This window comes from Terrapene carolina, unplaced genomic scaffold (genome assembly GCF_002925995.2).
Source record: "Terrapene carolina triunguis isolate 2854851 unplaced genomic scaffold, T_m_triunguis-2.0 Scaffold230, whole genome shotgun sequence".
In the NCBI taxonomy this organism is placed as follows: Eukaryota; Metazoa; Chordata; order Testudines; family Emydidae; genus Terrapene; species Terrapene triunguis.
The window spans coordinates 2,540,279-2,567,241 of NW_020664581.1; the positions used below are offsets into that span (position 1 = coordinate 2,540,279).

The 26,963-nt window shown below is 46.6% G+C and overlaps 1 protein-coding gene across 3 annotated transcripts; it reads right to left on the minus strand.

Annotated features, from left to right (window-relative positions):
* Positions 1 to 398: 398 nt before the first annotated feature.
* DENND6B (DENN domain containing 6B) lies at positions 399 to 26,668 on the minus strand. Of its 3 annotated transcripts, none has more exons than XM_026656387.2 (19): positions 26,625 to 26,668; positions 26,505 to 26,547; positions 22,742 to 22,822; positions 20,483 to 20,588; positions 17,528 to 17,607; positions 17,227 to 17,289; positions 16,493 to 16,548; positions 15,743 to 15,865; positions 14,700 to 14,795; positions 14,475 to 14,569; positions 13,802 to 13,867; positions 11,408 to 11,472; positions 10,743 to 10,832; positions 8,316 to 8,369; positions 7,335 to 7,409; positions 6,495 to 6,604; positions 3,692 to 3,794; positions 2,800 to 2,874; positions 399 to 2,435 (listed from the first exon to the last, which is right to left on the minus strand). In XM_026656387.2, exons 3-19 carry the CDS (start codon positions 22,763 to 22,765, stop codon positions 2,313 to 2,315), a joined length of 1,404 nt encoding a protein of 467 aa, XP_026512172.1. In that variant the 5' UTR covers positions 22,766 to 22,822; positions 26,505 to 26,547; positions 26,625 to 26,668; the 3' UTR covers positions 399 to 2,312. The 3 variants fall into 3 exon arrangements, with proteins under 3 accessions (XP_026512172.1, XP_026512171.1, XP_024058799.2); XM_026656386.2 differs by lacking the exons at positions 26,505 to 26,547; positions 26,625 to 26,668 and adding exons at positions 24,603 to 24,715; positions 26,420 to 26,490; XM_024203031.3 differs by lacking the exons at positions 7,335 to 7,409; positions 26,505 to 26,547; positions 26,625 to 26,668 and adding exons at positions 24,603 to 24,715; positions 26,420 to 26,490.
* Between the last annotated feature and the right edge of the window lie 295 nt (positions 26,669 to 26,963).

A 26,963-nucleotide genomic window follows, 5' to 3' on the forward strand; every position in this document is an offset into this window, starting at 1 on the left:
CCAACAGCCCCCCTGTGCATCCAGATCCTCCACTGAGCTGCCCACACTGAACCCTCCGAACGCACAGCTGGTGGGGGGGCTGCACAGTGATCTCCCACCTCTGTGTAGCCAGTGGCCTGTGCTCCCCACTTATTTGACCAGTACAATCTGCAGAATGTTAAAATATTGTGCACACACTGCCCTCAGGAGAAAGACAAGGGAGGACACAATGAATTGTAGGAGCCAGAGACACAATCCAACCTCTTGCAGCATGAGAAGGCCCAGAATCCAGGCTGCTCTTCCGTGGAGTGGGAAGAACCCGGGTTCTTTGGGCAATGTCACGCTGACCGTCGAGAAGAGGCTAGCTGGAGAGGACGAGCATGCTGGCCCCCGGGGTTATTCTTACTCCAAGTACAGCGTGCAGAAAACGCCCATTTATTTTGGAACAAAGCTCAGCCCATCCCACTGAGGCTCCAAGACGAGAGGCCGTGTTTTAAGCTAACATTTACTACTATACGGTAGCGATTTAAGTCCCTCCTGTGGGCACTGCACAGTTAGCACACACATGACTATACACTATACAGACTGGGCTTTGTCACTACAGAGCATTTTACAGAGTAACTTACTGCAGGGAGGGCCCTGCCCACCTGCTTCTCCCCACGGGGAGCCTGGAGGGAGGCAGGGCAGCCATGAAGGAGGGCTCAGGGCTGCAGCCAAACGCTCACTACCATGACGACTGCTGCCCTGCTTTCTTCAAGACTGTGTGTAGCGGGGGATGAAGGAACCATTCCCCAGAGTCGGTGGCAAACAGAGGTGGGAGGGTTCCAGCCTTTGTGCTTTACTGTGTAAATGAGGAACAGCCCGATGGAGGGCAGAGCTTGCTAGAGAGAACACCTCCTCCTCCCCACTCCCTGTACACACAGCTCGCAGGACGCCTTAGTGCAAGGTCCCACCTGACACCCTGACCATCCCTACTCTGCAAGAAGTTCCACTCTAGGGCCTCTGCATTGGGGAAGCAGTGCACGGGCCCCGGTTTGCCCCAAGGCCCATTGAGCATGGGACACACATTCCATGGCAAGAACGCTCCAGGTGGCAGAGGGTGAAGCACGAGGGCCTAGTACTGGCTCTCAGAGGGCAACCCTGGGGCTGAGTTAAACCAGCACTCAGAGAACCGGGAGAAACACTGCTCTGAAAAGGGGGGGAAGGCTGCGGTCAGTCATTCTAGCTCTGGTAGAAAAACCAGCCCATCATTCATTCATCCCTTACATGTGCGTGCAGCCCTTCCCCTTTTTCTCCCCCCTCCAGCCCCCCAGAAATAACACAGGCAGCAGTACCAGAGTCCTCTGATGCTGTGGGTAAGGACGAGTAAGCACAGGGGAGCATCTCACTGGCAGTACAAATCTATGCACCAAGCTCTGTACCCACAAGGGAGCCAGTGCTGTGCAAGCGCCCGTTAGTGAGGGTAATGCAGGCTGTAAGCAGTGGTGCTGTGTCCTGCCTGACGGGCAAGGGGGCTGAGAATCTGTAGGACAGAAACGCACCTCGTTAGACATTCTCTGGCCAGATACCTCACTGCACAGGAGACTGCTACCTGCTCTCACACACTACCAGAGCTCCAGCCCCCCAGCAGGGTGTGCTCAGAGCTCCAGCCTGTCTAACACACACTGCTCTGGAGAGGTCTGTTCCAGCAGTCACTTCTCCTGCTCCCCCCTTTATCCTGCCTTCAGCTCCACTAACAATTCACTAGGCCAGCGACTGCTCTCTCCACCAAGGGGTCAGCCTGTTGCGGGGATAGTGGTGGATTTTCCACATCCCCTGTGTGAAGGGGCCTGGAATCACAAGATTAGCGAGAGCGTCAAGTTTCTCCTGCAGGCTCTGTACATAAACCCCATACACAGAGTGTTCCTGTCTCTACAGCTGTGCCCATGACAAATGGGCATGATGGACACGTACGTATCAACGGGCCTAGCATGAGGGCAAGGGTGGGGATGTCTGTGTTGGTTCTACACAGCCTGCCATATGGGACTGGAACCCTGGCTGCCTCCCTCTGCCTCACTGATGGCCACACAGAGCTCTCCTCCTCCAGCTCCTCCGGGAAAGCAGGACCGGATAGCAAACAATTGTGCACAGAAACAGTTCACCTTCCCGTCGTCAGTTCCACCCCGCTCTCAGGACTCAAACCCACACGCACTGGCAGGCAGAATCCAGGTCAGTGTGGTGCTGGATCAGGGCAGAAGTTTCTTCCTCAAACCTGACTGCAGCCCCCTGCAGCTCTGAAGGAGATGCTGTGAATGGGGGAGTCCCTTCCCAGCAGAGTCCTGGTGCTGGGTGGCTCAGTGGTGGTGCAGCACAGTCTGGAGATCCTCAGGCAGGGAACCAATGATGGTCTCAATGTAAAGGCCCACTCGCTGCAGCGTTTCCTCCTTCACAGGGAGGTGATGGCACCTGGCTCTGATCTGGGGGGAGGGAAAGAGAGGAGGGGGAACTTTTAATACAGACTCCAAGTATCCCCTTTCTGCTTGTGCCATTAACTTAAGGGAGCCCCATGGGCTCTCCCTTACCTGGGAAGATTTACAGGTCCTGAGCAGTGCTGCCCCTGAGGAGATGGTTTGAGACCCAAGGGTGGGGTGAGAAGAGCAGGACTGTAGGGTCCTTTTTCTAGCATATATAAGGGAAGCTCACACCTCCCTGGCTGACTTTGTATGCTGTTCAGCAGAGAGGAGCAGCAGGAATACACTGTCTCCTATACACCGTGTGCGATCCATTCACCACCAGAAGGGCCCATGCCCATAGGAACCAAAGCAGTAGGAGGAAACTCACCAGCTTCTCGCGAAGTTTCAGAACCAGGTCTACGATCTCCACCTCGGACTTGTCTTTCATCCAGGCCACAATGTTCTACAGCAAGAGAAGAAAAGTTCTCCTAAGGGAATGTCCTTCCGTACAGCAGCTCCCCTCAGAGCTATCTCCCAAGCAAAGCCTAGTACCGAGGCGGGGGTGGGGACAGAAGGTCCTTCTCCTCTGCACAGCTGTGTCCAAGGCTAGATCTTCACATGGTGCTGCATGCAGCACAATGGCTTCCAGGCTGGCTGAACAGAACCATGTCCTCCCCAGCTCTCTGCCTGTGGCAACGCTATCCGCTCCCAGCCAAGCGGAGAGTCCAGGGAGGATGTGGCAATACACAGGCTTTGCATGGTCTCTGTTCTCTTACTGCCGGTCAGTGCCAGGATTCCTGCACATTCTTCTTGCCGTGAGCTCAGAGGCCACAAGTAACTGCCAAAAGGAGACGGTCGTAGGATTTTTGTGCTGCCCTGGGGCACTGCACTCAGACCATGCACTCAGCAGGAGCCAGAGGCACTGGCACCATCCCAGACAGGAACTCCTGTCTATTTCAGTTCCCGGGAAGGAATCAAGCAAGCGGAGAGGCATCTGATCAGGAACTCAGCTGGCTCTGGAAGCGCCTGAAGAATTAAAATGGCTGCCAGCAGGAGGCAGAGCAGGGTTTGTGCTGGCTCCTGGGAAGGCTGGTCTGACCCCAAACTGGACACCCAGGCACTGAGAGTTAGGCAGTGACTGGGATGTGGAGTGGATGTTCCCCAAATACCTGAGTGCAATCCCCCCGTCCAGGAGTGCTGAATCAGGACGTGACAGTGGGCATCCCATCACCAGTAATGACACCCTGCATTTGCTTTCACCCTCTTTTGTCGGAACGTACCGCCTCGCAGATCGCCTCCAGGTGAAGGGCCTCTAGCTTCTGGGTCATTTCCTTGTGTCTCTGACGGTACCAGCCATCAAAGTTGGGAGACTTGAAGAAACGTCTGCAGGAAGAGACGTGAAGCTGAGAGGGGGAGGGAGAGCAGACCGGGCTCTGGAGAATGGTACTTGCTGTCTGGTTTCTTCACTACTCATAGGGATTTCCCATCCACTGAAAAGGTGGTTCCAACACAGAGACGTTGGAGGGGGGACAGAATCCCTGGTTCAGTGTAATTAGGGATGTGGATAGGTTAAAACTTCAGAACGGCCAGACTGGGTCAGAACAAAGGTCCATCTAGCCCAGTAGCCTGTCTGCCGACAGTGGCCGATGCCAGGTGCCCCAGAGGGAATGAACAGAACAGGGAATCGCCAAGTGATCCATCCCCTGTCGTCCATTCCCAGCTTCTGGCAAACAAGAGGCTAGGGACACCATTCCTGCCCACCCTGGCTAATAGCCATTGACGGACCTATCCTCCATGAATTTATCCAGTTCTTTTTTGAACCCTGTTATAGTCTTGAATCCTGTTATAGTCAAGTATAGGTTGCTAGGGAGAAGGCTCCTTACTGACCCCACCTTCCCCAACCTCTCATACCAATGGCCCGATTGATTCTTAGTCTCAGAAGTTGGCTTCTCACACAATGCATAGGTGCGAGGGTCTGGCGAGTTGGCTGCCCTGAGGCAGGCAATGGTGAGTGCTTCCCACCCCTGGGCAGGCAGCGTGCTCTTATGGTTAAGGCACTGGATTAGAACACAGAGGATTTGGGTTCTATTCTTGGCCCTGCCACAGACTCCTTGTGTTCATTTTCTAGAATTCTGCCCAATCCGGTTTGCAGTGTGTCAGGAAATTGTGCTCGTGGCCTTTCCACAGGGAAATGACTCCACAGCCAGGGCAGTGCCATTGTGTGTTTTCTAATCATCTTAAACTTGCCCTCTCAGTTTGACAATCTTAGCTCCATCCCCCTGCACCACAACTCCCTTTCCTCCTTGGTGTTTGCACCGAACACTTATTGTTGTCACGGAGCTAAACTCCGCAAATTTCGGCCTTGTTCTCTCTTTCTAAGCAAGGCCTTGTGTACGCCGTAGCCGAGGGCCTGGAGGCTGCAGCCCTCCACAGTGCAGCCGATGGGTGATTCTGCGGCAGTTTCTTTTACAAATGGAGGTTTTTACTGAATGAAATACGGAAATGAAGCATTAGCACAGCTCATTAGTTTTACACAGCCCCATCATTTTTAATTTTCAGGGTACTGCAGAATTTCAGACTGGGAATGAAAAATGACATGGAGAAGTCGTCAGAGGGAAGCTGGCAGCTGGCAAGGGACATCTGAGAAGGCGTAGATGGTAGGAGGCAGTTTGGGATTATGGGATATGCAGATTAGTTGGATATTCACGCTAAAGTAATCAGCTAACACTGTTGAGAGCTACACGGTCATGTTTCAGAGTTTATCCCCGGTTAAGAATGGAGAATTTCAGATCTTCATTATAGCCTGAAAAAAAATCGCTATTTGCAGATTCAAGCAGACAGCACTTTATCAGTGGCACTCAGTTCATGCTTTTAAAGGTTTCTTTGTAACCTTATAAAGGCTCAGTGCCCCAGCACAATGGGCCCCAATCTCAACTGAGGCCTTTAAGTGCTGCCATAAAACACATCTTTTGTATAAATTCAAGCTTCGATTTTGGAGCACTATTCTGTGCTGAGGGATGGATTATGCAGAAAGTTAAGAACTGCAGAGCACACAAGCTTCTGCCCTGTAGACCCTAGTCATGTTCTCTGAACTCTCTCCTTTTTGCCAATATTTTTCTGGTATGTAGGTAGTTGAATATTGCAGCTATTGTCACACTAAAGCTGTAGAGAGAGGAGCTATTCACTTTCCTGCTGCTTGATTTAACCTACAATTGCACTGACTTTATTTGCAGCCTTATGTTCCAGCTCCACACACAATGTGCCTGTCCACTTTCTGGGTCTCTTTCAGCAACAGGTTCAGATTTTTAAAGGTATTTAGGTATCTAACTCCTTGATTTCAAAGGGTCTAAACAGCTCTGAAAATCTGGACCCCAATGCCTTCCATATTTCTCCTCTCCACTGAGTATCTGGTTTCAGTTTTTCCCCTCAGATTCTGGTGAAGGTTTGCTCTGTTCTGTTTGCAACTCTCTAATTTTTCATTAAAATAATAATGGGGGGAACCCTCTTATAAGTCATCTCAAACTTTACTGTAAAGACCCTGTATTGTTACCTATAACAAGGTAGGACCTGCAGGCCCCAAGCGGCATCTGGGTCCCATTGGGCTGGGTACTGTACAAACACACAAAGATTGTCATACTGGATCAGAACCGTGATCTATCTAGGCCAGTACCTTGTCTCTGACGGTGGCAAGAACCAGCTGCTTCAGGAGCAAGGTACATGAAACTCCCTAGTGGACAATGATGGAGTAAAGTGCCTCTGGGGAAGTTTTTCCCCAAACCTATCACACTCAGGGACTGGCTTAAACCCTGAAACAGGACAGTTTATAGTCCTACTAAAACCTGACAGTTCTGTGACATTTAAAATATTATTTATACATAAGCAGGATTAGCTCTGTTTGCTGTTCCTCCCAGCCATTATAACTTGGCCAGTTCCTTGTTGGCATCAAGCTTTTCAAAGGGAATGGTCTCTCCCTTGAAGCTGCTCTCTCCTCCTGATGAGTCTAAGCCAGGATTTGGCAGGTATGTTCGTTATACCCTTTACCTACTGCTGATGAGACAAGACAACCAAACACCACATTCTTACCTGTACAGGCCTAACCAATCACCCTTAAGTACACAGGTGAGCTGGGGACCAGCATGTTCAAGGGTCTTCATGAAATCTTCCTGTCGGAAAGGACGGATCTGGGGAGGATTCTGTGCAACAAAAAGAACACATCGCAATGGAGCCCCAAGTACTGGGAATGAGGCTCAGAGCTCCTAGGAAGAGTCTATGCAGGGTACACCGAAAACCTAGGAGAACCACCAAATGCCTGAAACTGCGCATCTCAAACAATTCTGCTAGGAGAGTTTATGTTACAGATCTCTAACAGCCTTGCTGAGCTGAAAACTACTATAAGGAAGAATGAACACTGGGACAGATGCTTCCATCTCCCTTTTCAGGGGGAACAATCCTGTCCCTGCAATAAGGGCAGTTTGAGAGTAGGCCATAGTATTTCACAGATTCCTACATCTTTTCTAACAGTCCTACCTGGGGGGTGGGGGAGGGGGAATGAGCTCTTTGAGGCTGGGCACCCTTGGATTGTCCTATGACCCAGTGTGACAGTCTGTACCCCTCTGTTCACCCCTTTAACAAGACTCTGTTCAATTTTGTACAAAGGATAAGGTATAATTTGAAAACTCCCGATTTGCTATCCTGGTAAAATGTTTGGCAACATTGTATGTAAAGAGATAAGATTCCACTGTGTAATGTACCAAGACATGTTCCAGCACGTTCTGGAGGGCAGTCACAGACAAGTTCCCCAGAGACAAAAGCTAGCCAATGCCTCAGACAGGTGTCAACGAGACCAAATGGACCATCACCTGATTAAGGAGCCACTCTTGGGCAGGAGAGAGGGTGTGAGCAAAAAAAAAAAAAAAAATCTACCTTTTGACAAAGCAGCACCTCAGGGTTTCTGACCCCACAGACTTTCTGTCTCCTGAACATCAGCTGGACCTGATTCTTGTGCAAGAGAAAGGGCTACAAGTGGAGAGGACAGACACCCCAAACATCACTCCCTGCTCTCTACCCACAGCCTCCATCAACACCTGCAGAACAAGGACGTGGCACTGGACTGGAAAGCAGACCCTGACGGAAAGAGGTTCAGCCAGTAAGACGGCTGGAACGTGTGGTGAGAGAGACCTTTGCTTTGTATTCACTTAGCTTGTTAAGTGAGGTGTGTCTTGGGTTTTACCTTCGATTTCTTTGTAACCAATTCTGTTTGTATGCCTCATTACTCGGAGTCACTTAAAATCTATCTGCAGTTAACACATTTTTATTGTTTTATCTAAACCAGCGTGTTTGGGAAACTCCATTTGGGATAACAGGATTGGTGCATATAGTTTTCTATTAGTCAATGACAGACTTCATATGAGCTTGTATTGTCTAGGAGGATTCTGAGCAGTACAAGAGGCACGTTTCTGGGGGAAAGTCTGGGACTGGGAGTTTGCTGGCGTTGCCCTGAAATGTAATTCAGGAGTGGCTAGCTATAGCACTCAAAGTATAGCTGGGAGTGATTTACATGCTGGAGGCTGTGTGTGGACAGACCAGGAGTGGTTGCTTTCACAGCAAAGCAGGGTAAAAGGCAACCCAGGTTGGAGAATTGAGGGGACACAGCTGTCGGTCATTCTAGATTGTATCCTGGATAATGTCACACCCAGATCTAAGTCCTAGAGGGCCTGGGCACTCTCAGAAGATCATGTGACCCAGATCTAGGAGCTCTAGAGGGCCTGAGCCTTGGGTACTTTTCCCACATCTGAGCAGTCTGTTGCATTTGGGAACATTGGGACAATTTCCCAAGAGAATGATCAGCATAAAAGTGTAACTATTCCAAATCTCTCTAAGGAAATCAAATGAAACCGGACATACCTTCCATGGAGTAATGGCCCTCTGTAGAGGCATCAGACTCGCAATGTAGTGCTCCTATGGAGTAGTAGTGAAAACAAAACTTAGACTAATTAGAGAGCCCTTCCCAAGGTCATTAGGTGTCATGCTGTGCTTTAAGAGCCACCAACATGACATGCAGTGAACAACTTTCCATTCTCTTTTCCCCTTCTTTGGTGTGTAGATTTCCACAAGTCCAAATGCTCGTTTGCTTATCTCCTCCCACCCCTCGATCCCCACTGCCCCGGGAAGCTAGGACATCAGAACTGGCTGCTGTGGAAGTTTTAAGAATGCCACACAGGATGAGATCAGATGGGAGGGAATCAACAGCAGGAGCTGAGTGAGACTCAGAAAACACTGTCACATCACAACTCCCCTCATCGGAACAAAGAAGATGGAGAAGCCAATGCGATTCTAACTGGAATGTCTACCATAGGTGCAAGTAGCTCTCTCACAGGACAGGAAGAGAAGAGGGGTTGAAAACAGCAACCATTACCTTCTGCAGTAAAGCAACAGCCATCCAGACAGGGCTCTTAACAAATGCTGTGGTAGGGATTGAACCCTCAAGAACTAAATACTAGGGCTGTCAATTAATCGCAGTTAACTCATGCGATCAACTCGAAAAATTAATCAAGATTAAAAAAATTAATTGTGATTAATCGCAGTTTTAATTGCACTGTTAAACAGTAGAATACCAATTGAAATTTCTTAAATATTTTTGGATGCTTTTTTACATTTTTAAATATATTGATTTTAATTAGAACACAGAATACAGAGTGTACACTGCTCACTTGATATTTTTGATTACAAATATTTGCACTGTAAAAATGATAAACAAAATGAATAGTATTTTTCAATTCACCTCATACAAGTATTGTAGTGCAATCTCTTTATCGTGAAAGTGCAACTTACAAATGTAGATTTTTTTGGTTACATAACAGCACTCAAAAACAAAACAATGTAAAACTTTAGAGCCTACAAGTCCACTCAGTCCTATTTCTTGTTCAGCCAATCACTAAGTGAAACAAGTTTGTTGACATTTATGGGAGATAATGCTGCCAGTTTCTTATTTACAATGTCACCAGAAGGTGAGAAGAGGCATTTGTATGGCACTTTTGTAGCCGGCATTGCAAGGTATTTACGCGCCAGATATGCTAAACATTTGTATGCTGGTTCATGCTTCGGCCACCATTCCAGAGTACATGCTTTCATGCTAATGATACTCATTAAAAAAAAATAATGTGTTAATTAAATTAAATTAGTGACTGAACTCCTTGGGGAAAACTGTACGTCTCCTGCTCTGTTTTACCCGCATTCTGCCATACATTTCATGTTATAGCAGTCTCAGATAATGACCCAGCATATGTTGTTCATTTTAAGAACACTTTCACTGCAGATTTGACAAAACACAAAGGTTCCAATGTGAGATTTACAAAGATAGCTACAGTACTCAAACCAAGGTTTAAGTATCTGAAGTGCCTTCCAAAATCTGAGAGAGACAAGGTGTGGAGCATTATTTCAAAAGCCCCAGAACAGCAACACACTGATGCAGAAACTACAGAATCCAAGCCACCAAAAAAGAAAGTAGCATCTGCTGGTGGCATCTGACTCAGATGATGAAAATGAATATGCTTCAATCCGCACTGCTTTGGTTTGTTATCAAGCAGAACCCATCATCAGCATGGAAGCATGTCTTCTGGAATGGTGGTTGAAGCATGAAGGGACATAGGAATCTTTGGCGCATCTGGCACGTAAATATCTTGCGATGCCGGCTACAACAGTGCCATGCAAATGCCTGTTCTCACTTTCAGGTGATATTGTAAACAAGAATCGGGCAGCATTATCTCCTGCAAATGTCAACAAACTTGTTTGTCTGAGCGATTGGCTGAACAAAAAGTAGGACTGAGTGGACTTGTAAGCTCTAAAGTTTTACATTGTTTTGTTTTTTAATGCAGGTTTGTTTTGTTTGTTTTTACATAATTCGACATTTGTAAGTTCAACTTTCATGATAAAGAGATTGCACTACAGTACTTGTATTAGGTGAATTGAAAAATATTATTTCTTTTGTTTTTTTTACAGTGCGAATACTTATAATCAAAAATAAACAAAGTGAGCACTGTAAACTTTGTATTCTGTGTTGTAATTGAAATTAGTTTTGTTCCCTTTATACGCATTGTGCTGGGTGTCAGGACTGCAGAGCCAAGCATGGGATCAGTCAAACCTGCCAATCAGAAGACAAGTTTATTCTTCTCTAAGAAGAATTAAAATGTCTGTGATGGTGTTCAGCCTCTGGCACAAAGCCTGTCTTTGTGGAATAACCCAGAGGGGAGGGTGGAACCCTGCATTCAGGCATATGCTGTTCATCCCTCCCATACTCCTTCACCACACAGATCAACAACCCCTTCTACTCACCAGGGGAATAATGAAACTCTGGGTGAGCTCCAGCAGGTGGCGCCTCAAAAGGGCACTTTGGACTTCAGACGGGCGCTTCCTCTGAATCCCCTGCAGGTAGAGAGTGAAGTTACAGCACGGGGGGTGCTCACGAAGATACCGTTTAACAGCCAGCAGCTTTAGTAGGTAAGAGCTGAGGCTATGCACGTGTGTGCAGTTCTCAGCAAAACACTGCATCTGCATGCAGCCAATCAAGGGGCAGACTGGAAAAGAATAATTTTGTGCACTCTCCCAAGCTTGGCCCATAATACAAGCTCCACTCACTTGTGACACTAAAGTAAGATGCCACTCACATAGACTAGATTGTTTAGATCTGCCTAATATGATCATCCCTCTCCTTTCTTGCTAACAATGCTAACGGTTAAGATATCATTAGGCTCCAGAGCTCAATCAAGTGAAATAATCTTCTGAGAGCACCACCCTGAGAAGAATGTCCAAGTAATTTTAACCCACGCTTGGATAGCCTGGACTAAACCATGACTGGAGTCAGGGTGAAGTCAAAGACCTTGGGCCGAGGGGAAACCCAGTACTATTTCTCCTTTGGGCTTCAATGGTTTAATCCAGACTTTAGCACTGCTTTCCTGCAGCGCTTTACAGGATGGGGGATAGAGACAGGAAACGCTCACCTTTAACAATCTCTTTATCAGGGTTTTGTCTTTGTGCAGAAATATCTTGTAAGAGGTGTAGATTCCTAGATTAAAAACACAGAAATGCTTAAAAACAAATCACCCCCTGGCACCGGTTTCTCAAGATCACATCATTGTGCAGTAAAGCCTTGTTCACAGGCAGGGGAGGGGAATTTCCCAATCTTAACTCTGGCTAGTTAGAAGAGAAAAAGCTTTGATGACAGAAACCTCCTAAAATGACAAGAGTTGCTGCCACAACAGCACTCACAGTAGGATTAACCTTCGAGACCTTTCAACTGCCCCGAGGCATCCCTCTCCCCCCAAAAATGTCACAGGAAAAGACACGTAACCAGCAGCATTAGCTCAGGACTAGACTTGAGTTGAATAGTTCAGTGGTGTTAGATAGCTGTATCTACCTACCTAGGTACAACTTCCCTTCACCATATCTGACAGCCTCCCAAATACTCAACAGAAGTGATATAAATTTCTCTGGTTAAATAGCCTGAATAATTTATATTGGGAGTGTTTAACATCTGAGAGCGAGGGGATGTGTTGTGTGTCTGTGACAAGAACATATCCAAAGTCTCAGCATGAGTTCTGAGCATGGCGAGGCCTGTGGCCTCACCTCCTGCAGAAATGAATTCATAAGAACGGCCATACTGGGTCAGACCAATGGTCCAGCTAGCCCAGTAACCTGTCTCTGACAGTGGACAGTGCCAGCTGTTTCCAAGGGAATGAACAGTACAGGGCAATTTTGAGTGATCCATCCCCTATCACCAAGTCCCAGCATCTGGCAGTTGGAGGTTTAGCGATACATGGGGTTGCATCCCTGATCATCGTGGCTAATAGCCATTGATGGACCTATTCTCCAAGTCTAGGCCCAGCTCCCCTGAAAGTTCTGTCTCTCACCTCAGGAGCCTCTCCCTATTGGCCAACAGCTTCATTTCACCAATGCAACATAACTGTCCTGGGAGGTCATGGTCGGGGAGCTAACCGCTCAGATGGTTAGGGTCAGTTCCAGAGAGGGGACTACAAACTGGACTGTCAACGGGGAGCCAGTGCAGAGCATAGGGCACCATCACAATGTATGCATGGATCTTGTTGCTAAGTGGGTAGGCTGTGCATTTTTCAGAGCAAGAGGCTGTTAGTGTATTAGTGTATAGATATAGAGAGTTTATCATCAACACATGGATCACTGTGACCAAGTCTGTGGCTGAAAGGATGAGGCAGTGTCTTCTGGCTAGGTGCGGATGGACATGGGTGCTTTTTGCCACTTTCAGGACTCATTTGGCCTGAGGCAGGCCAAGCCAACCAGCACCCATAGCGCGTTTAACCAGATGCTACAATTAAAGGAAACTTATACACAAGTCAAACATTCCGATGCTTCACTCCCCAGCACATGTTTTCACACATGTCCCTTCCCACCAACTGATGTTTCCTTAGAAATGCTAATTCACTGCAAAGGGGCTAGAGCCTCAGACTTCATGCAAATCTGTGAAGACTCAGGGTAAGTCTACACTGCAAAAAAAGACCCGTGGCAGCAAGTCTCTGAGCCCAAGTCAACTGACTCAGGCTCGTGCTATGGGGCTAAAAATAGCAGTGTAGACGTTCCCACTCGAGCTGGAGTCTGGGCTCTGAAACCCATCAGAGGGAGGTCTCAGAGCCCAAGTGTCTACACTACATTTTCAGCCCCGTAGGGCAAGCCCCACGAGCTCGAGTCAGTTGACCTGGGCTCTGAGTCTCACGGTTGCTGATATAGCTCCTGTGTCTGGGGCCAGGGTTCCCCACATTTCATGTGAGCTGCAATGCCTAGGCACAATGGGGTGAGATAAGGAAAGCAGAAGCGACACTTGAGTTGTATCACTTCAATGCAGAGATAAGAGTAGACGCACTGGGGGAGGGGAAAGACAGTTGATTCAGTCCAGCCCCAGACCCCTGAAGACAGAACAGCCCCACAAAACCCCACCTTCTTCAGCCAGTCAGAGCCATCAGGCTACTCAAGTACTTCCCAACAACCACCAGGGGAAACCTCTAATGAGGCTTCTACCATCTCCAAGGCTTCTCCTTCCTCAGATAGAGTCTTCCTCAGGGGGGTTTCTAAAACCAGATTGGGGGAGGCGGGGCTTCCACGTTTTCTGTGATTTTTTTCTGTATCAGAAGCCTTTAGATGGTCCAGGAATAACAATGGAGAGCGCAAGTCAGGAAGGACACTCACGTAACCGTAAAGAATTACTGCAAGCCGCAGAGGAGCTGGAAGAAGTTACAGCCCTGGAGTTGCTCTCAGGTGAGGCAGAGGGCAATGCCCACAACCAACACATTGCTGCAAAGCCTTCGAACTCAGCAAAGAGGAAGGATAAATGCAATTAACCAAAACTGACGTTAAAGGGGAATTACCCGGCTTAGCGTCCAGAGTTTTCAGTTTGGTTAGTTTCTTCACCTTGACTTGTTTGGGTAAGTCACCTGTGGAAAGACACACAGTGTCTAGTACCAGGTTATAAAGGCGGCACTTCTAGCCTCATAGCCACAGCACACGTGTGATAGGACTCGCACTTTAGACCATCCATGCCAAACTTGCAAAAATTAAACTGTATCCTCCTGTGATCTGAATGCTGAGCTAGTGCTGGTATCCCAGCTGCTACCGGGAGCTTTCAGACCGGCCTCTGCCAGTCCCCGGTGGTGACAGGAAAAAGGTAATAATGAGTCGCATAGAGAAGAACTCCTCAGCCCAACCTACAGCAGCGCTCTTGGCTTTTCAGAAAATAAAACCAGTGTCTCTCTACCAAGCATTTCTCTCCTATTCCCTTCCATCTTCATTCCCAAGAATAATCTTCCATTTCCTTAAAGCTTAGAAAAAAGAAAAACTTTGTTGTAATTTTCTTAAGACTTTGCCTTTACTGCTGTCACCTCAGCTCCCAGGCTAGCAGCCTGAACTACCCTCTCTGAGTCCCCGATCCTCACGGGCCGGTGATGTGCACATGGAACTGTTGCTGAGACACCACTACATGGGGCAGCTCACTGTCAACCTCTGAGTCTAATGCAGAAAGTCGAGCTTGGGTTAGAGCGTTACCTGACATTTTGAGCTCCCCGAGCCGAAGGAGGTGAGGCCAGTGCTGGAGCGTTTTGATAAAGAAAGGATTTGTGACGCCCACGACAACGTTCGGCCTACAGAGAGAAGGTTGAGATGAAAGTGGAAGCCAGAGCAACAATGCCCCCAAGGTTCCTTCATGCAGCTTGTGCTGACTGAGTAGTGAGTCTAGAGGCTCCTTTCACACAGGACAACCAGGGTACTTACGGGGCTTGTGTCCTGGTGGTGTACTCCTTAAACTCGCTGTCATGGATAGTGAAATATGGACGATAGTCACAGCAGTACTTCAGGGGGGTGAGACAGCTGCAAGAATAATACAGGAGTATTGCGGTGATCACGAAAGACAGCTCATGCTGGAGAGGAACAATTTTGGGACAGGCTAGTTTCCTAGTGGTCACGGCTTTGCACTGCCAGATGAAACACTCCCTCCCTCTCTAAACTGGCGGCATGTCTACACTTCGAGCTGGAGTGTCGTTACCAGATTGAGGAGTCACACTCACACGAGCTCTGACAGCACCAGCACACTGAAAGTAGAGCGTAGCCATGGCAGCGCAGGTGGCAGGAGGGGCTAGCCACCCTGAATACGTGCCTATGGTCTCCCAGGGGTACATACTCCGGGCAACTAGCCCCTGCTGATGCTCGCACTGCCATGGCTACACTCTGTGTTTACTGAGTTGGTTCTATCAGAGCTAGCACAAGTATGTCTCCTTGAGACGGGGATCACACTCTAGCTCCAAGTGCAGATATACCTTAAGAGTGCTGCTGACAGGGCCATCCCTAGGGGGGTGCAAAGCCCGGGACATATCAGCCCCCGCCGGCTTGGTGGCCCCGCTCTGCATCGGCGGCAGCACATGGCAGTGGGGGGAGGGACAGCTGAACTGCCCGGCAATTGATAGCCTGCTGGGCAGCTGCCCCACAGGGAACTTAGGGGAACGGGGAGCTGATGGGGGGCTGCCGGCCCACTCTGGTTCCAAGCCCCCACCAGCTAGCTCCAACGGGCTGCTCTTTCTGCAAGCAGTGGACAAAGCAGGCGGCTATCAAACAACATTATAAGGGCATTGCACAACTTTAAAAGAGCATGTTCCCTAATTGATCAGCAACGTAACAACGTTAACCGATGTTAAGTGAGGCGTTACTGTACTTGTATACACAAATTAGATCCGATGCAATTTATTGGACAGAGCAGTGGTTCTAAAGGGAGGAGAATCAATAGTATCCTGTGACAGTCACCTGCGATTCAAACAAATTACCTGGTAAGTGCCAGAACCATTTCTGAGGAAATTGTAGGGGATGGCGCCATTACAACTATTGGCTCCCCCAGTAGCATCAGCTCCCACAGCATCTGGATATGAATTAGCACTGGCTGGAAACATCTGTTAGTGAAAGAGAGAGTAACAGGGTAAGGCTAGAAATGGAGTTCCTGAAAGAACAGACTCTGGTATTAGGCACGTTCAGCTGCTCCTCTGCATCTGCACATTTAAGGTCTAGGATGGGTTCCTAATATCCTGCAGCAGTGAGTTCCACAAGGTAACTATATATATACTTCCTGTAAACCATTTCAAATCTGTTAAAAGGAAATATTTTAAGCAATATATAGTTACCCTGTGGATCTCACTGCTCATTTGATATATTTTAAGCAAAATAAGATACATGTAAAAGGGAATAGGATCTATAGTAGATTAGTTACATTAAAAATTTCCAGGGTAACCAATCTGCCAGGGCATAGGCTGATCCCTAGCTGAAGTCCGGAAGAAATTCCTGTCTCTATGGTCCAGGTGGTTTTGCATACAAGAAGCCCATACATGCACTACAAAGCTCCCTAATGCCCTTAAGCACTGTGCGGCTCCTACCAACCCAACATTCAGACTGATGCACTTTATCGAAAAGAAGTATCAAGATCACACTCAATGCCCACAACCTCCCATTCAGTTAAAGAACATCGTGAGCAGAGAGGAAGGAGGTAGAATGGGAGGAGTGTGTTGAGAGAAGCTAACTCCCACCTGAAGAGATCCAGTTCATGAACACTGGGGAGAACTAACGGGGCTGGTAACAAGTTCTGAATGGGAGAGAGAAGAAAGGCAGTTAATGAATGGAAATGTCCTGAGCACAAACTACTGTCACTCTGAGTTGCCAACCTCAGAAACAGAAAGACATTCCATCTACAGTAAGTACCAAAGCATCAAAAAGCTTAGACAAAGATAATGTTTGGAGAGCCAAGCTAGGAGCAAACGTGGACAGCACTGACAGGGGGTAAACTGCTGAGCCAGTCAAGGTGTAAGAATTTCATTTCTTACCCCAGGAGCCAGCCAAAAACCCCTGCCTTCCAAGCCTTAGAAACCTTCCCACTGCAGCCAAGCAGAGCTTGGGAAAATGATAATCAGGGAAGGTGGTGGATGCTAAGAGTCCAGAAACGTGTGAAAGGTACTAGCACAAAGGAGGGAAGGAGAAGGGATTATTGGCAGAACAAGGAGCAATGATGTAAAATTACCCAGGAGGCTGAAGCAGCATCACTCAGGGATTTCTCTGCCCAGGCAGGGGTTAGTGTCATTCTTACTGGGTGGGAGTTTGAAGAGTTTAGTGAAAACACTCGAGAGGAATATTTAGGAAGCTGTTGTTCCAGGGAGCACATTGGACAAGTTCCAAAGAGCTCCAATTCTACAGTACCCTTCTCTTACTCAGCGATCTAGACTCTGCTGGCTATTGGGCCATTTTACACCACTCTTCTTCATCTCACCTCTTGATTGAACTGCTTCAAAGGACTTGATCCGGGTTTATCCACCCTGGATGGGATTCTCACCTGGGTTACAAACAGGAACACAGAGAGGTTATTTGGGGAGATGGGCTCAGCAGGCAGGCATGAAAACTTCCTGTTTATGTCTAACTGTGCAGAGACTAGGAACAAAGGGAAAGAATTTAGAGCCGGCAGGAACATTAACATCCAAAGGAATATAAAAGAAATATGCCACCTTTCTGGTTCAGTGTCCATCAATGCCTGTGGCTTGAGCGTTTGTGAGTGGAGTATCAGTAGCAAGTACCTGAATGACAATTCCCATCACAGGAAGGTTCAGTGTCTGTCCTGGCACCGGAGGTGGCCACTGATCAATCTCATTGCACACTGCAAGAACATGGACAAAGGCAAAACTTTAACCTGAGGGACAAATGCAGCCAGTTTAGATAGTCTCTATGAATCCTGCTGTGAACATATCACCACTGCTGCTGGTCTTTATTACAGGATAAGGAATCTAACTCTGCTTGCTAGTAAGAGAACCAAAAAAAAGAGCTACGGTGGCTAAACAACGAAGTAAAAAGCAGTGAGAGGCAAAAAGGCATCCTTTAAAAAGTGGAAGTTAAATCCTAGTGAGGAAAATAGAAAGGAGCATAAACTCTGGCAAATGAAGTGTAAAAATGTAATTAGGAAGGCCAAAAAAAAATTTGAAGAAAAGCTAGCCAAAGACTCAAAAAGTAATAGCAAAAAAAATTTTAAGTACATCAGAAGCAGAAAGCCTGCTAAACAACCAGTGGGGCCACTGGATGATCGAGATGATAAAGAAGCACTCAAGAACGATAAGGCCACTGCGGATAAATAAATGAATTTTTTGCATCGGTCTTCATGGTTGAGGATGTGAGGGAGATTTCCAAACCTGAGCCACTCTTTTTAGGTGACAAATCTGAGGAACTGTCCCAGATTGAGGTGTCATTAGAGCAGGTCATTGGAACAAATTGATAAACTAAACAGTAATAAGTCATCAGGATCAGATGGTATTCACCCAAGAGTTCAGAATGAACTCAAATGTGAAATTGCAGGACTACTAACTGTTGTCTGTAACCTATGATTTAAATCAGCTTCTGTACCAAATGACTGGAGGATAGCTAATGTGACGCCAATTTTTAAAAAGGGCTCCAGAGGAGACCCTGGCAATTACAGGCCGGTAAGCCTGACTTCAGTACCGGGCAAACTGGTTGAAACTATAGTACAGAACAAAATTATCAGACACATAGATGAATATAAATTGTTGGGGAATAGTCAACATGGTTTTTGTAAAGGGAAATCATGCCTCACCAATCTACTAGACTTCTTTGAGGGGGTCAACAAGCATGTGGACAAGGGGGATCCAGTGGATATAGTGTATTTAGATTTTCAGAAAGCCTTTGACAAGGTCCCTCACCAAAGGCTCTTAAGCAAAGTAAGCAGTCATGGGATAAGGTTCTCTCATGGATTGGTAACTAGTTAAAAGATAGGAAACAAAGGGTAGGAATAAGTGGTCAGTTTTCAGAATGGAGAGAGGTAAATAGTGGTGTCCCCCAGGGGTCTGTACTGAGCCCAGTCCTATTTAACATATTCATAAATGATCTGGAAAAAGCGGTAAACAGTGAGGTGGCAAAATTTGCAGGTGATACAAAACTACTCAAGATGGTTCAGTCCCAGGCAGACTGCGAAGAGCTACAAAAGGATCTCTCAAAACTGGGTGACGGGGCAAGAAAATGGCAGATGAAATTCAATGTTGACAAATGCAAAGTAATGCACATGGGAAAACATAATCCCAACTATACATATAAAATGATGGGGTTTAAATTAGCCGTTACCACTCAAGAAAGAGATCTTGGAGTCATTGTGGATAGTCCTCTGAAATCATCCACTCAATGTGCAGTGGCAGTCAAAAAAACGAACAGAATGCTGGGAATAATTAAGAAGGGGATAGATAAGAAGACAGAAAATATCATGTTGCCTCTATATAAATCCATGGTACGCCCACATCTTGAATACTGCGTGCAGATGTGATCGCCTCAGCTCAAAAAAGGTATATTGGACTTGGAAAAGGTTCAGAAAAGAGCAACAAAAATTATTAGGGGTATGGAACAGCTGCTGTATGAGGAGAGATTAATAAGACTGGGGCTTTTCAGCTTGGAAAAGAGATGACTGAGAGGGGATATGATAGAGATCTATAAAATCATGACTGGTGTGGAAAAAGTAGATAAGGAAGTGTTATTTACTCCTTCTCATAACACAAGAACTAGAGGCCACCAATTAAATTAATAGGCAGCAGGTTTAAAACAAACAAAAGGAAATATTTTTTCACACAATGCACAGTCAACCTGTGGAACTCCTCGCCAGAGGATGTTGTGAAGGCCAAGACTATATAATAGGGTTCAAAAAAGAATTAGATAAATTCATGGAGGATAGGTCCATCAATGGCTATTAGCCAGGATGGGCAGGGATGGTGTCCCTAGCCTCTGTTTGCCAGAAGCTGGGAATGGGCGACAGGGGATGGATTATTTGATGATTACCTGTTCTGTTCATTTCCTCTGGGGCACCTGGCATCGGCCACTGTCGGAAGACAGGATACTGGGCTAGATGGACCTTTGGTCTGACCCAGTGTGGCCATTCTTATGTTCTTATGCATAGCAGCTCTGGGCTCCTAGGGGCTAGATAGGTCCAGGGACAATAACTGAGAGCTGGGAGACTGTCATTCCTGTGCTGTCACAATAGCAACTGAAGTCAATGGAAGCTGTGCTTTGAATACACACAGTGATATATAACACGAAGTACTCTGATTAAATCGGGTCCTAGGTGTCTCAAACTGGATGCCGAAATTAAGTGGATATTTTTGACCTTACTCTCTCTGTGCCTCAGGGAGAACGTGGAAAAAATAGTGTATGATCATGTGATTAAAGACTATATCATAGTTCGTGCACACAAGGGATCCAAATTAAGGTTGCACAGACCAGCTTAATTCTTGCACTTCCTAACTTTTGAGCATTTGACTTTCCAGCCTTAATAATGGTCTTTTAACAGCTGTGCGTGTGTAATATATATATATGTGTGTAATGGAACTAATTGACATTTCTCCCTCCTAGTAACATGCAGCTCTGCAACACTTTGCTTATCAATGTTTTTTTCCATGACATACATCTCTCATTTGCCTTCACATTTACTAATATTAGATTTGTATCCCCGTTACAAAACCCTCACACCCACCCTTTCTCCTTACCTGCCTCCAGGCATGGCTCCAGCTTGTCAAAGTACTCCGGAGCAATCAGCTGCAGCAGAGACTGGAACAGGTTCACATAAGGCAAGCGTGACACCAGCACTAGAGACTGAAATAGATAGACAGTAGCACCATCGTCAGCACTTTTAGCACTCCACCTACAAGAGGTGTCCAGACTCTGCCCACCGGAGATCCACAATGGACTCTTGACAGGAGCCCAGAAGCTGAATCTATTGTGCCCAAAATGATGTTTCCAGTGCACTTGCTCACAGTCTGTGGAACATGTGATGGTTATTTTGTACTGGATTCTCCAGGTGTCCATGCTCAGGGAAGAGCCTGGATGTCTGTAGAAGCAGCTGTAAGGAGCCAGTCTAGCAGCCTCCACCAGGGACCACTGCAACCATAAGAGATGAGTCTGCAGCCCAGCAGAAAAAAGATCACCAGTGTAAAGAGCCAGTAATTGCCAGTAGGTCCAAAGCTGCCAGTGAAAGCACACTAGGAGCTACCTGAGGGAGGAGGGTACCGAGTAGAGCTAGAAACCAGGCACAGAGGAACAAACCAGCCGAGCAGGAATCAGGGACCAGGCAGGGAAGTGATATGTGGAAGACTGGAGCAGACAAACGAAATAAGGGAAATGAGAGGTCATTTTTTCAAGTTAATGTCATTTTGCTTTTTCTGCCCATGTTTCTAATCTCACTGGGTCCCTTTATACCATCTCTGTCATTAGCTTTTATACCACCTTCCAATTCAGTATCCCCTCAGTGTGCTGCTTACTCTGCTTTTCAAATTATTCCAGCTCAGATCTTTTCAATAATGGACCCTTTCTCCAATTCAGTACTTTGCCATTTGGTCTAGCCCTCTGTTTTACTCCCATCTAAGGGCTTGTCTACACTACCACTTAAGTCAATGTAACTTACGTTGCTTAGGGGTGTGAAAAATCATCCCCCCAGGCGACGCAAGTTACATCAACTTAAAGCAATACTCACCCCATGCTGTTGGCAGGAGACGCTCTCCTGCCGACATAGCTTCCGCCTCTCGTTGAGGTGGAGTAATTATGCAGACAGGAAAGCGCTCTCCCGTCAGGATAGCGCGTCTTCACCAGATGCACCACAGCGGCGCAGGTGTATGGGTGCAGCTGTGCCGATATAACACGGTAGTGCAGACTAGCCCTTAGTGTGACAGTGTATTATATCCAATGCTTTCACATTACCCTCTGCTGTTGTAATTCTATTGCAAAAGCAACCAAGTCAGCATGGCAAGAGCTGTTTTACATAAATTCTCCAGTACTGTCCAATTTTCCATTATCCTCCTGATTTTAAGTATCAGAGGGGTAGCTGTGTTAGTCTGGATCTGTAAAAAGCAACAAAGAGTCCTGTGGCACCTTATGCTCCAATATGTCTGTTAGTCTATAAGGTGCCACAGGACTCTTTGTCGCTGATTTTAAGTGTTGTTTTTTCTCTCAGTGACTGATCCATTATTTTACTGGGGACACAAGTTGATGAGTGTTAAGTTAAGACTGCTCTTTGGAAGATACTCCAGGATGTGAGCACAGAGCAGGATAGAAGAGGAGAAGCGCACAAAACAATTATAGGGGCAAAAGAGCCTCAATCTTCTGTCAAATTATCAGACTGGCCTATTGCAAAGCATAGGTCTCTGAATGATAGTTTTAATTCCCCTCTGGTTCAAACTCTTTAATAGGAGGTCACTTTAGTTTTGATGGGAAGATCAAAACAAAACTGGTAATTCAATGGATAAAGAAAAAAGAAAGAGAAATGGATGCCTGCAATGAATTGGAAAATCTTCCTTCACTAGACTTGAGAAAAAGAACTAGTCTGAAATTCCATACTCCTTGAGGCACCAGTTGTGTATTCCTCTACGTTTGGATGGTGTCCAGCACATTGTGGGTGGTACCATCATACAAACAACAACAAAATACACCATCTCTGTGCTCCTGAAGCTGGAGTGTATGGGAAGGGAGGTGTTCCTTCAGGGATTTCTCAGGAATTTATGGCACAGACGGATTGTAAATCGCTGGTCACATGATTTATCTAGTATGGCAGCCTCTTGCAAGTTTGTCTCGGTCTACACTTTCCACGTAGTCCAGCTGTTGCAGCTTTTTTCCTCATGGCCCTTCCTGTTTCCTTGAGGAACATTTCTGGTGTCATTGAAGGGAATGGTGAGATTGTTAAGAACTATGGATAGATGCCATTTTACAGCTCTGTACTGCTTTAAAGCAGCAAGCTACCTAGTTTCAATACTCACCTTCTGGAAATAACCTCTCTTCATTGAGCTGTCCTTGACTTGCCTGAAGTACACATAGCCAAAGTAATGAGCTGACTCCCGCTGCAAGAAAGAGGCCAACAAGACCATTGTCAAGGAACCTGCTACCTCCACCACTAGTCTTGAGCCTCCCTGTAGTCCAGTGGTGGCCAACCTGCGGCCCGCGTGCAGCTCATCAGGGTAATCTGATTGCGGGCTGCGAGACATTTTGCTGACATTGACTGTCCACAGGCACGGCTCCCTGCAGCTCCCAGTGGCCGCGGTTCGCCATTCCCGACCAATGGGAGCTGTGGCCAGCACGTCCCTGTGGCCCACGCCGCTTCCTGCAGCTCCCATTGGTCGGGAACGGCGAACCGTGGCCACTCGGAGCTGCGGGGGGCCCTGCCTGCAGACAGTCAACGTCAGCAAAGTGTCTCGTGGCCATCAATCAGATTACCCTGATGGGCCGCATGTTGCCCACCACTGCTCGTCTCAGAGATCTGTAAGTACACCTCAGCCCTGAACTACAGCACCCCCCACTACTCCAGGCCTGGTCTTCTCTTTGAGGCAACTGTCAATGACAAACGGTGTGGCAGATTTTATTAAATGCGCATGTAGGGATGAGACTGGGCCCACTGAACTCCCAATTACAGCATAAGGAGTTGAACTCCAGAGTGTCACCCAGCCCCTTGTACTACACTCACTACTGTAATTCCATCTGTGGCCCTTATTAAAAGGGTTACTTGCTGTTCCCATTGAAATAAACCAGCTGGGCTTGCTCAGTGATCTAATCCTGGGAACTCCCTGTTGGTATGTAGCAAGCTCTTGTCTGATTTTCAGCTTCACTCTCTGGATAGAGATGGGCTTGGAGTGCTGTGGGGGCAACACATCGTCTCCTGAGAAGAAGAAATGCCTGCCCTTCATCGCTCAATAGCACTCTCTCCAGACAAACTCTTGAGTCAATACCATTCTGGCTTTAGCCAGGACAGTAGCTTTGACAAAGGACCCGAAGGACAGAGCTTGTAAGGCAAAAAAAAAAAACCCATGGGATTTGATAAAAATCCCTCACCACTAGTTGGCATTTACAACATCCCTAAATTCCCACAACTGGCAGTGGGGTAGAGATGGAGTCTAATTACCCACACAGTGGACCAGGCCTACTATTCCTTGGCATGTCGGAGTTCTAGTGATCTAGGCACTTATAACACATCAGGCTGACTGGAGAGATTGTGTGTGTTGTGAGAGCACTAGGTGATGAGAGAGTCCAGAATATTCCCAGAATTCCTTCTCTGTGCAGCAGTCACCAGGAGTCACTCCCCAGGGCATATGACGGCTAGCGTTAAGAAACCTTACACAGGCACCTGAGGGACCCTGACACCAAACAAGGGAAGAAGGAAGAGGAAGTAAGGACAAACTCCTGCTCTAGCAGGAGAACCAGTACCTGACCACACTTACCTTCTCTGTGTGAAATGGACTAGCCAGTACAAGAGAGAATCACAAACCAGAACTCCAGGAGTAGAAAGCTATTCTAGGTCACCAGAGCTCTAACATTCGTCCCCTGTTTGAGTGGAGCACTAACACTCCTTCAGCCTGGCTAATTCCAACACATCACATCTTGATCTTTATTCCCACAGAGAGGTTAAATCCTTGGCAGTATGTCCCTCTACTCACATTAAGATGAATGGGAATCCCTATGCTGAAAATTTACCCCTTTGTGATTATTCCCATGGCCTCGGGCAAAATTCAGTCGAACGGGACAATTATTTACAGGAAAAAATAAATCCATGTTCACATTTTGTTTTTAAACACACGAATGCTATTGTTCATTTCGCAGGTGCAAGCTGCATACTGTGCAATAACTGACCTGTAGTGTTAGGGGGGCTTCTCTGTTATATTCGCCATCATCCCCAAAATGAGTGTTTCTCTGCCCCCCAGACTGACGGAGACGGAAGCTAAATTGAGTATCTCCTAGGCCGCCTGAGACAGAGACAAGATCACACACACTCAAGAAGAAGGTTCAGTAAAGAAAGGACGAGGGACTTTGATTATCAAAAAAATTTAAGGAAGTAAAAACCAGTTAAAATATATCAAACTCAAATTAGCAGTGAGAGAGTAACAGCAAAACAGTAGGATCAATTAGGAAGGAGATGCAGCAGATCACAGGAATTTGTATTGATGTATTTATTATGCACTCATTTGCTGGGAACATTAAAAACATCAGCCAGTACTGCCCACACTGAGCAACTGCAGCCCTCCCCCGATCATCCACCAGATTGGAAACCTACACATATATAGTTTTAATCCAAAACTGCATAAAGGCTTGGCTGAAAACACAGCCAGTGCACCGTACCCCGAGAGCCAGGATGTATTTGTTCTGGCAAATGGCCAAGCTGAGTGAGTTCCACAGCTGGGAACCCCCACACTGAGAACACTTTGCACATGGTACAAGAGCATGACATTCTCTCCAGAAAAAAGAACAGGAGTACTTGTGGCACCTTAGAGACTAACAAATTTATTAGAGCATAAGCTTTCGTGGGCTACAACCCACTTCTTCGGAAGCTTATGCTCTAATAAATTTGTTAGTCTCTAAGGTGCCACAAGTACTCCTGTTCTTTTTGCGGATACAGGCTAACACGGCTGCTACTCTGAATTCTCTCCAGAGATACCCCAGATTGGAGGGATGGGCAGAGAGACACTGACAGAATATGTGCAAAGTAAGTTCACATTTTAGGCTCCAAATCATCATCATGCATGTGAAAGGAGAGCCAAACTGGGACTGATATTCAGGTCTGTGGAAAACTGACTTGACAGTCCAAGGATGGGCAAAATGCAGCCCACAGAGTTCTACCATGCTGCCATTCTCATCTCTAATATACACGTGCAACCCACAGCAACTACAGCAGGAAGCTGGAAGGATTGATTTATGATGAAAGAGCTACATATGTAAAACTAAACACTAATTTAGGCTAATCAATGACTAATGCACTACATAGGGGTGAGACCTGATACACCCTTCACATTTTTGTAGATGCTTAAGCCCCAAGGAAGGAAAGGGATTCTTTTGTGTGTTATGAAGGAGTACAGCTAGAAATAAAGGGATAACACTAAGAAGAGAAAGATTTGGGATGGACAGCAGAAGTAGTAGAAAGGGCTCAGAAAGGAAGTGGTGGAAGCACCATCTCTAAGGACAATTAAAACTCAACTGGCCAAAGCCCTGGAGAGCAGACTGTAGGAAACAATCGTGGAGGGATTTACTGGCCTAATACAGCTTTCCATCTCATGGCTATCTTTCTGATTTGCAAACACAGACTTTGAACTTGTTGTGTTTTGTTCGGAGAGAACCCCTTCCCCAGAAAAGCTAAGTACATTTCTCCCTGTGCTGAGCCATCTTCTGCGTCAAAATGCTGATATCAGCATGGACAACTGCAAGTCCGGGGAAATTTAGCCCTGATTACTATTTTTAATACTTTTTCTGGCATCTGAAAAGCATGAGCAAAGCTTGCACATAGAGAAATTCTCCAGTCAGCCGCTAGATCACAGGTTCTGCATCTATTTAGATAAGGATAAAAATTCAACTGGAAACCTCTCCATGCAGCCCTGATGCCAGAGTGCTCTCTGAGGTCTTCATTCTGGAAGATACAGCCCATTGTTCTCTCTGCTACATTACAGATGCTGACTCACTCTTTCTAATATGAACCTTAATGTCTCTTTCACAACAACAGGAACCATCCTCATTCTCCATGCAGAGCCCACAGATGCCACCTACCCGAGTAGGAGTCTGGGAAGGACAAGTAGCAGATGTTGGTTTTCTGTAACAAACAAGAACACATTGTAAGACACCCTGTACCACACCTACCGATCTTTAAGACAGAAGAAACGATCCTACCTCTTTTTCTGTCAGTCTGAAGTCATAAGGATACACCAACTACAAAACAAACAAGAGATGACAAGCTGTAGACTCCGGCCATTGCTACGTTCCCCCAAACTCACCCCCACCAGGCCAATGTTTTTAAATGTACATTGCTTCCTGGCTGTAAGAAAAAATCAGTTTATATAATCCACAGACTCTAGCTCACACTATTAGCAGGTAAACATACCCATTTAGAACCTGATAGTACAGTCAGTTATCAAAAGGCAGCCTGTGGCAGAAGCCACATTTATTAGATAAACCAATCTGTAGACAGAAAGAATCGTTCACATTTTAATTCTGACATCCCTGGTTTAA

Coding starts and splice junctions, on each gene's coding strand:
- DENND6B (XM_026656386.2), bottom strand. CDS start 26,480: ATGGAGAATGAGGATGGTTCCTGTTGTTGTGAAAGAGACATTAAGGTT. Junction 15,866..16,492: donor CATGAACTGGATCTCTTCAG/GTGGGAGTTAGC, acceptor TTTCACTAACAG/ATGTTTCCAGCCAGTGCTAA. Junction 13,868..14,474: donor CGGGGAGCTCAAAATGTCAG/GTAACGCTCTAA, acceptor GTCTTTCCACAG/GTGACTTACCCAAACAAGTC.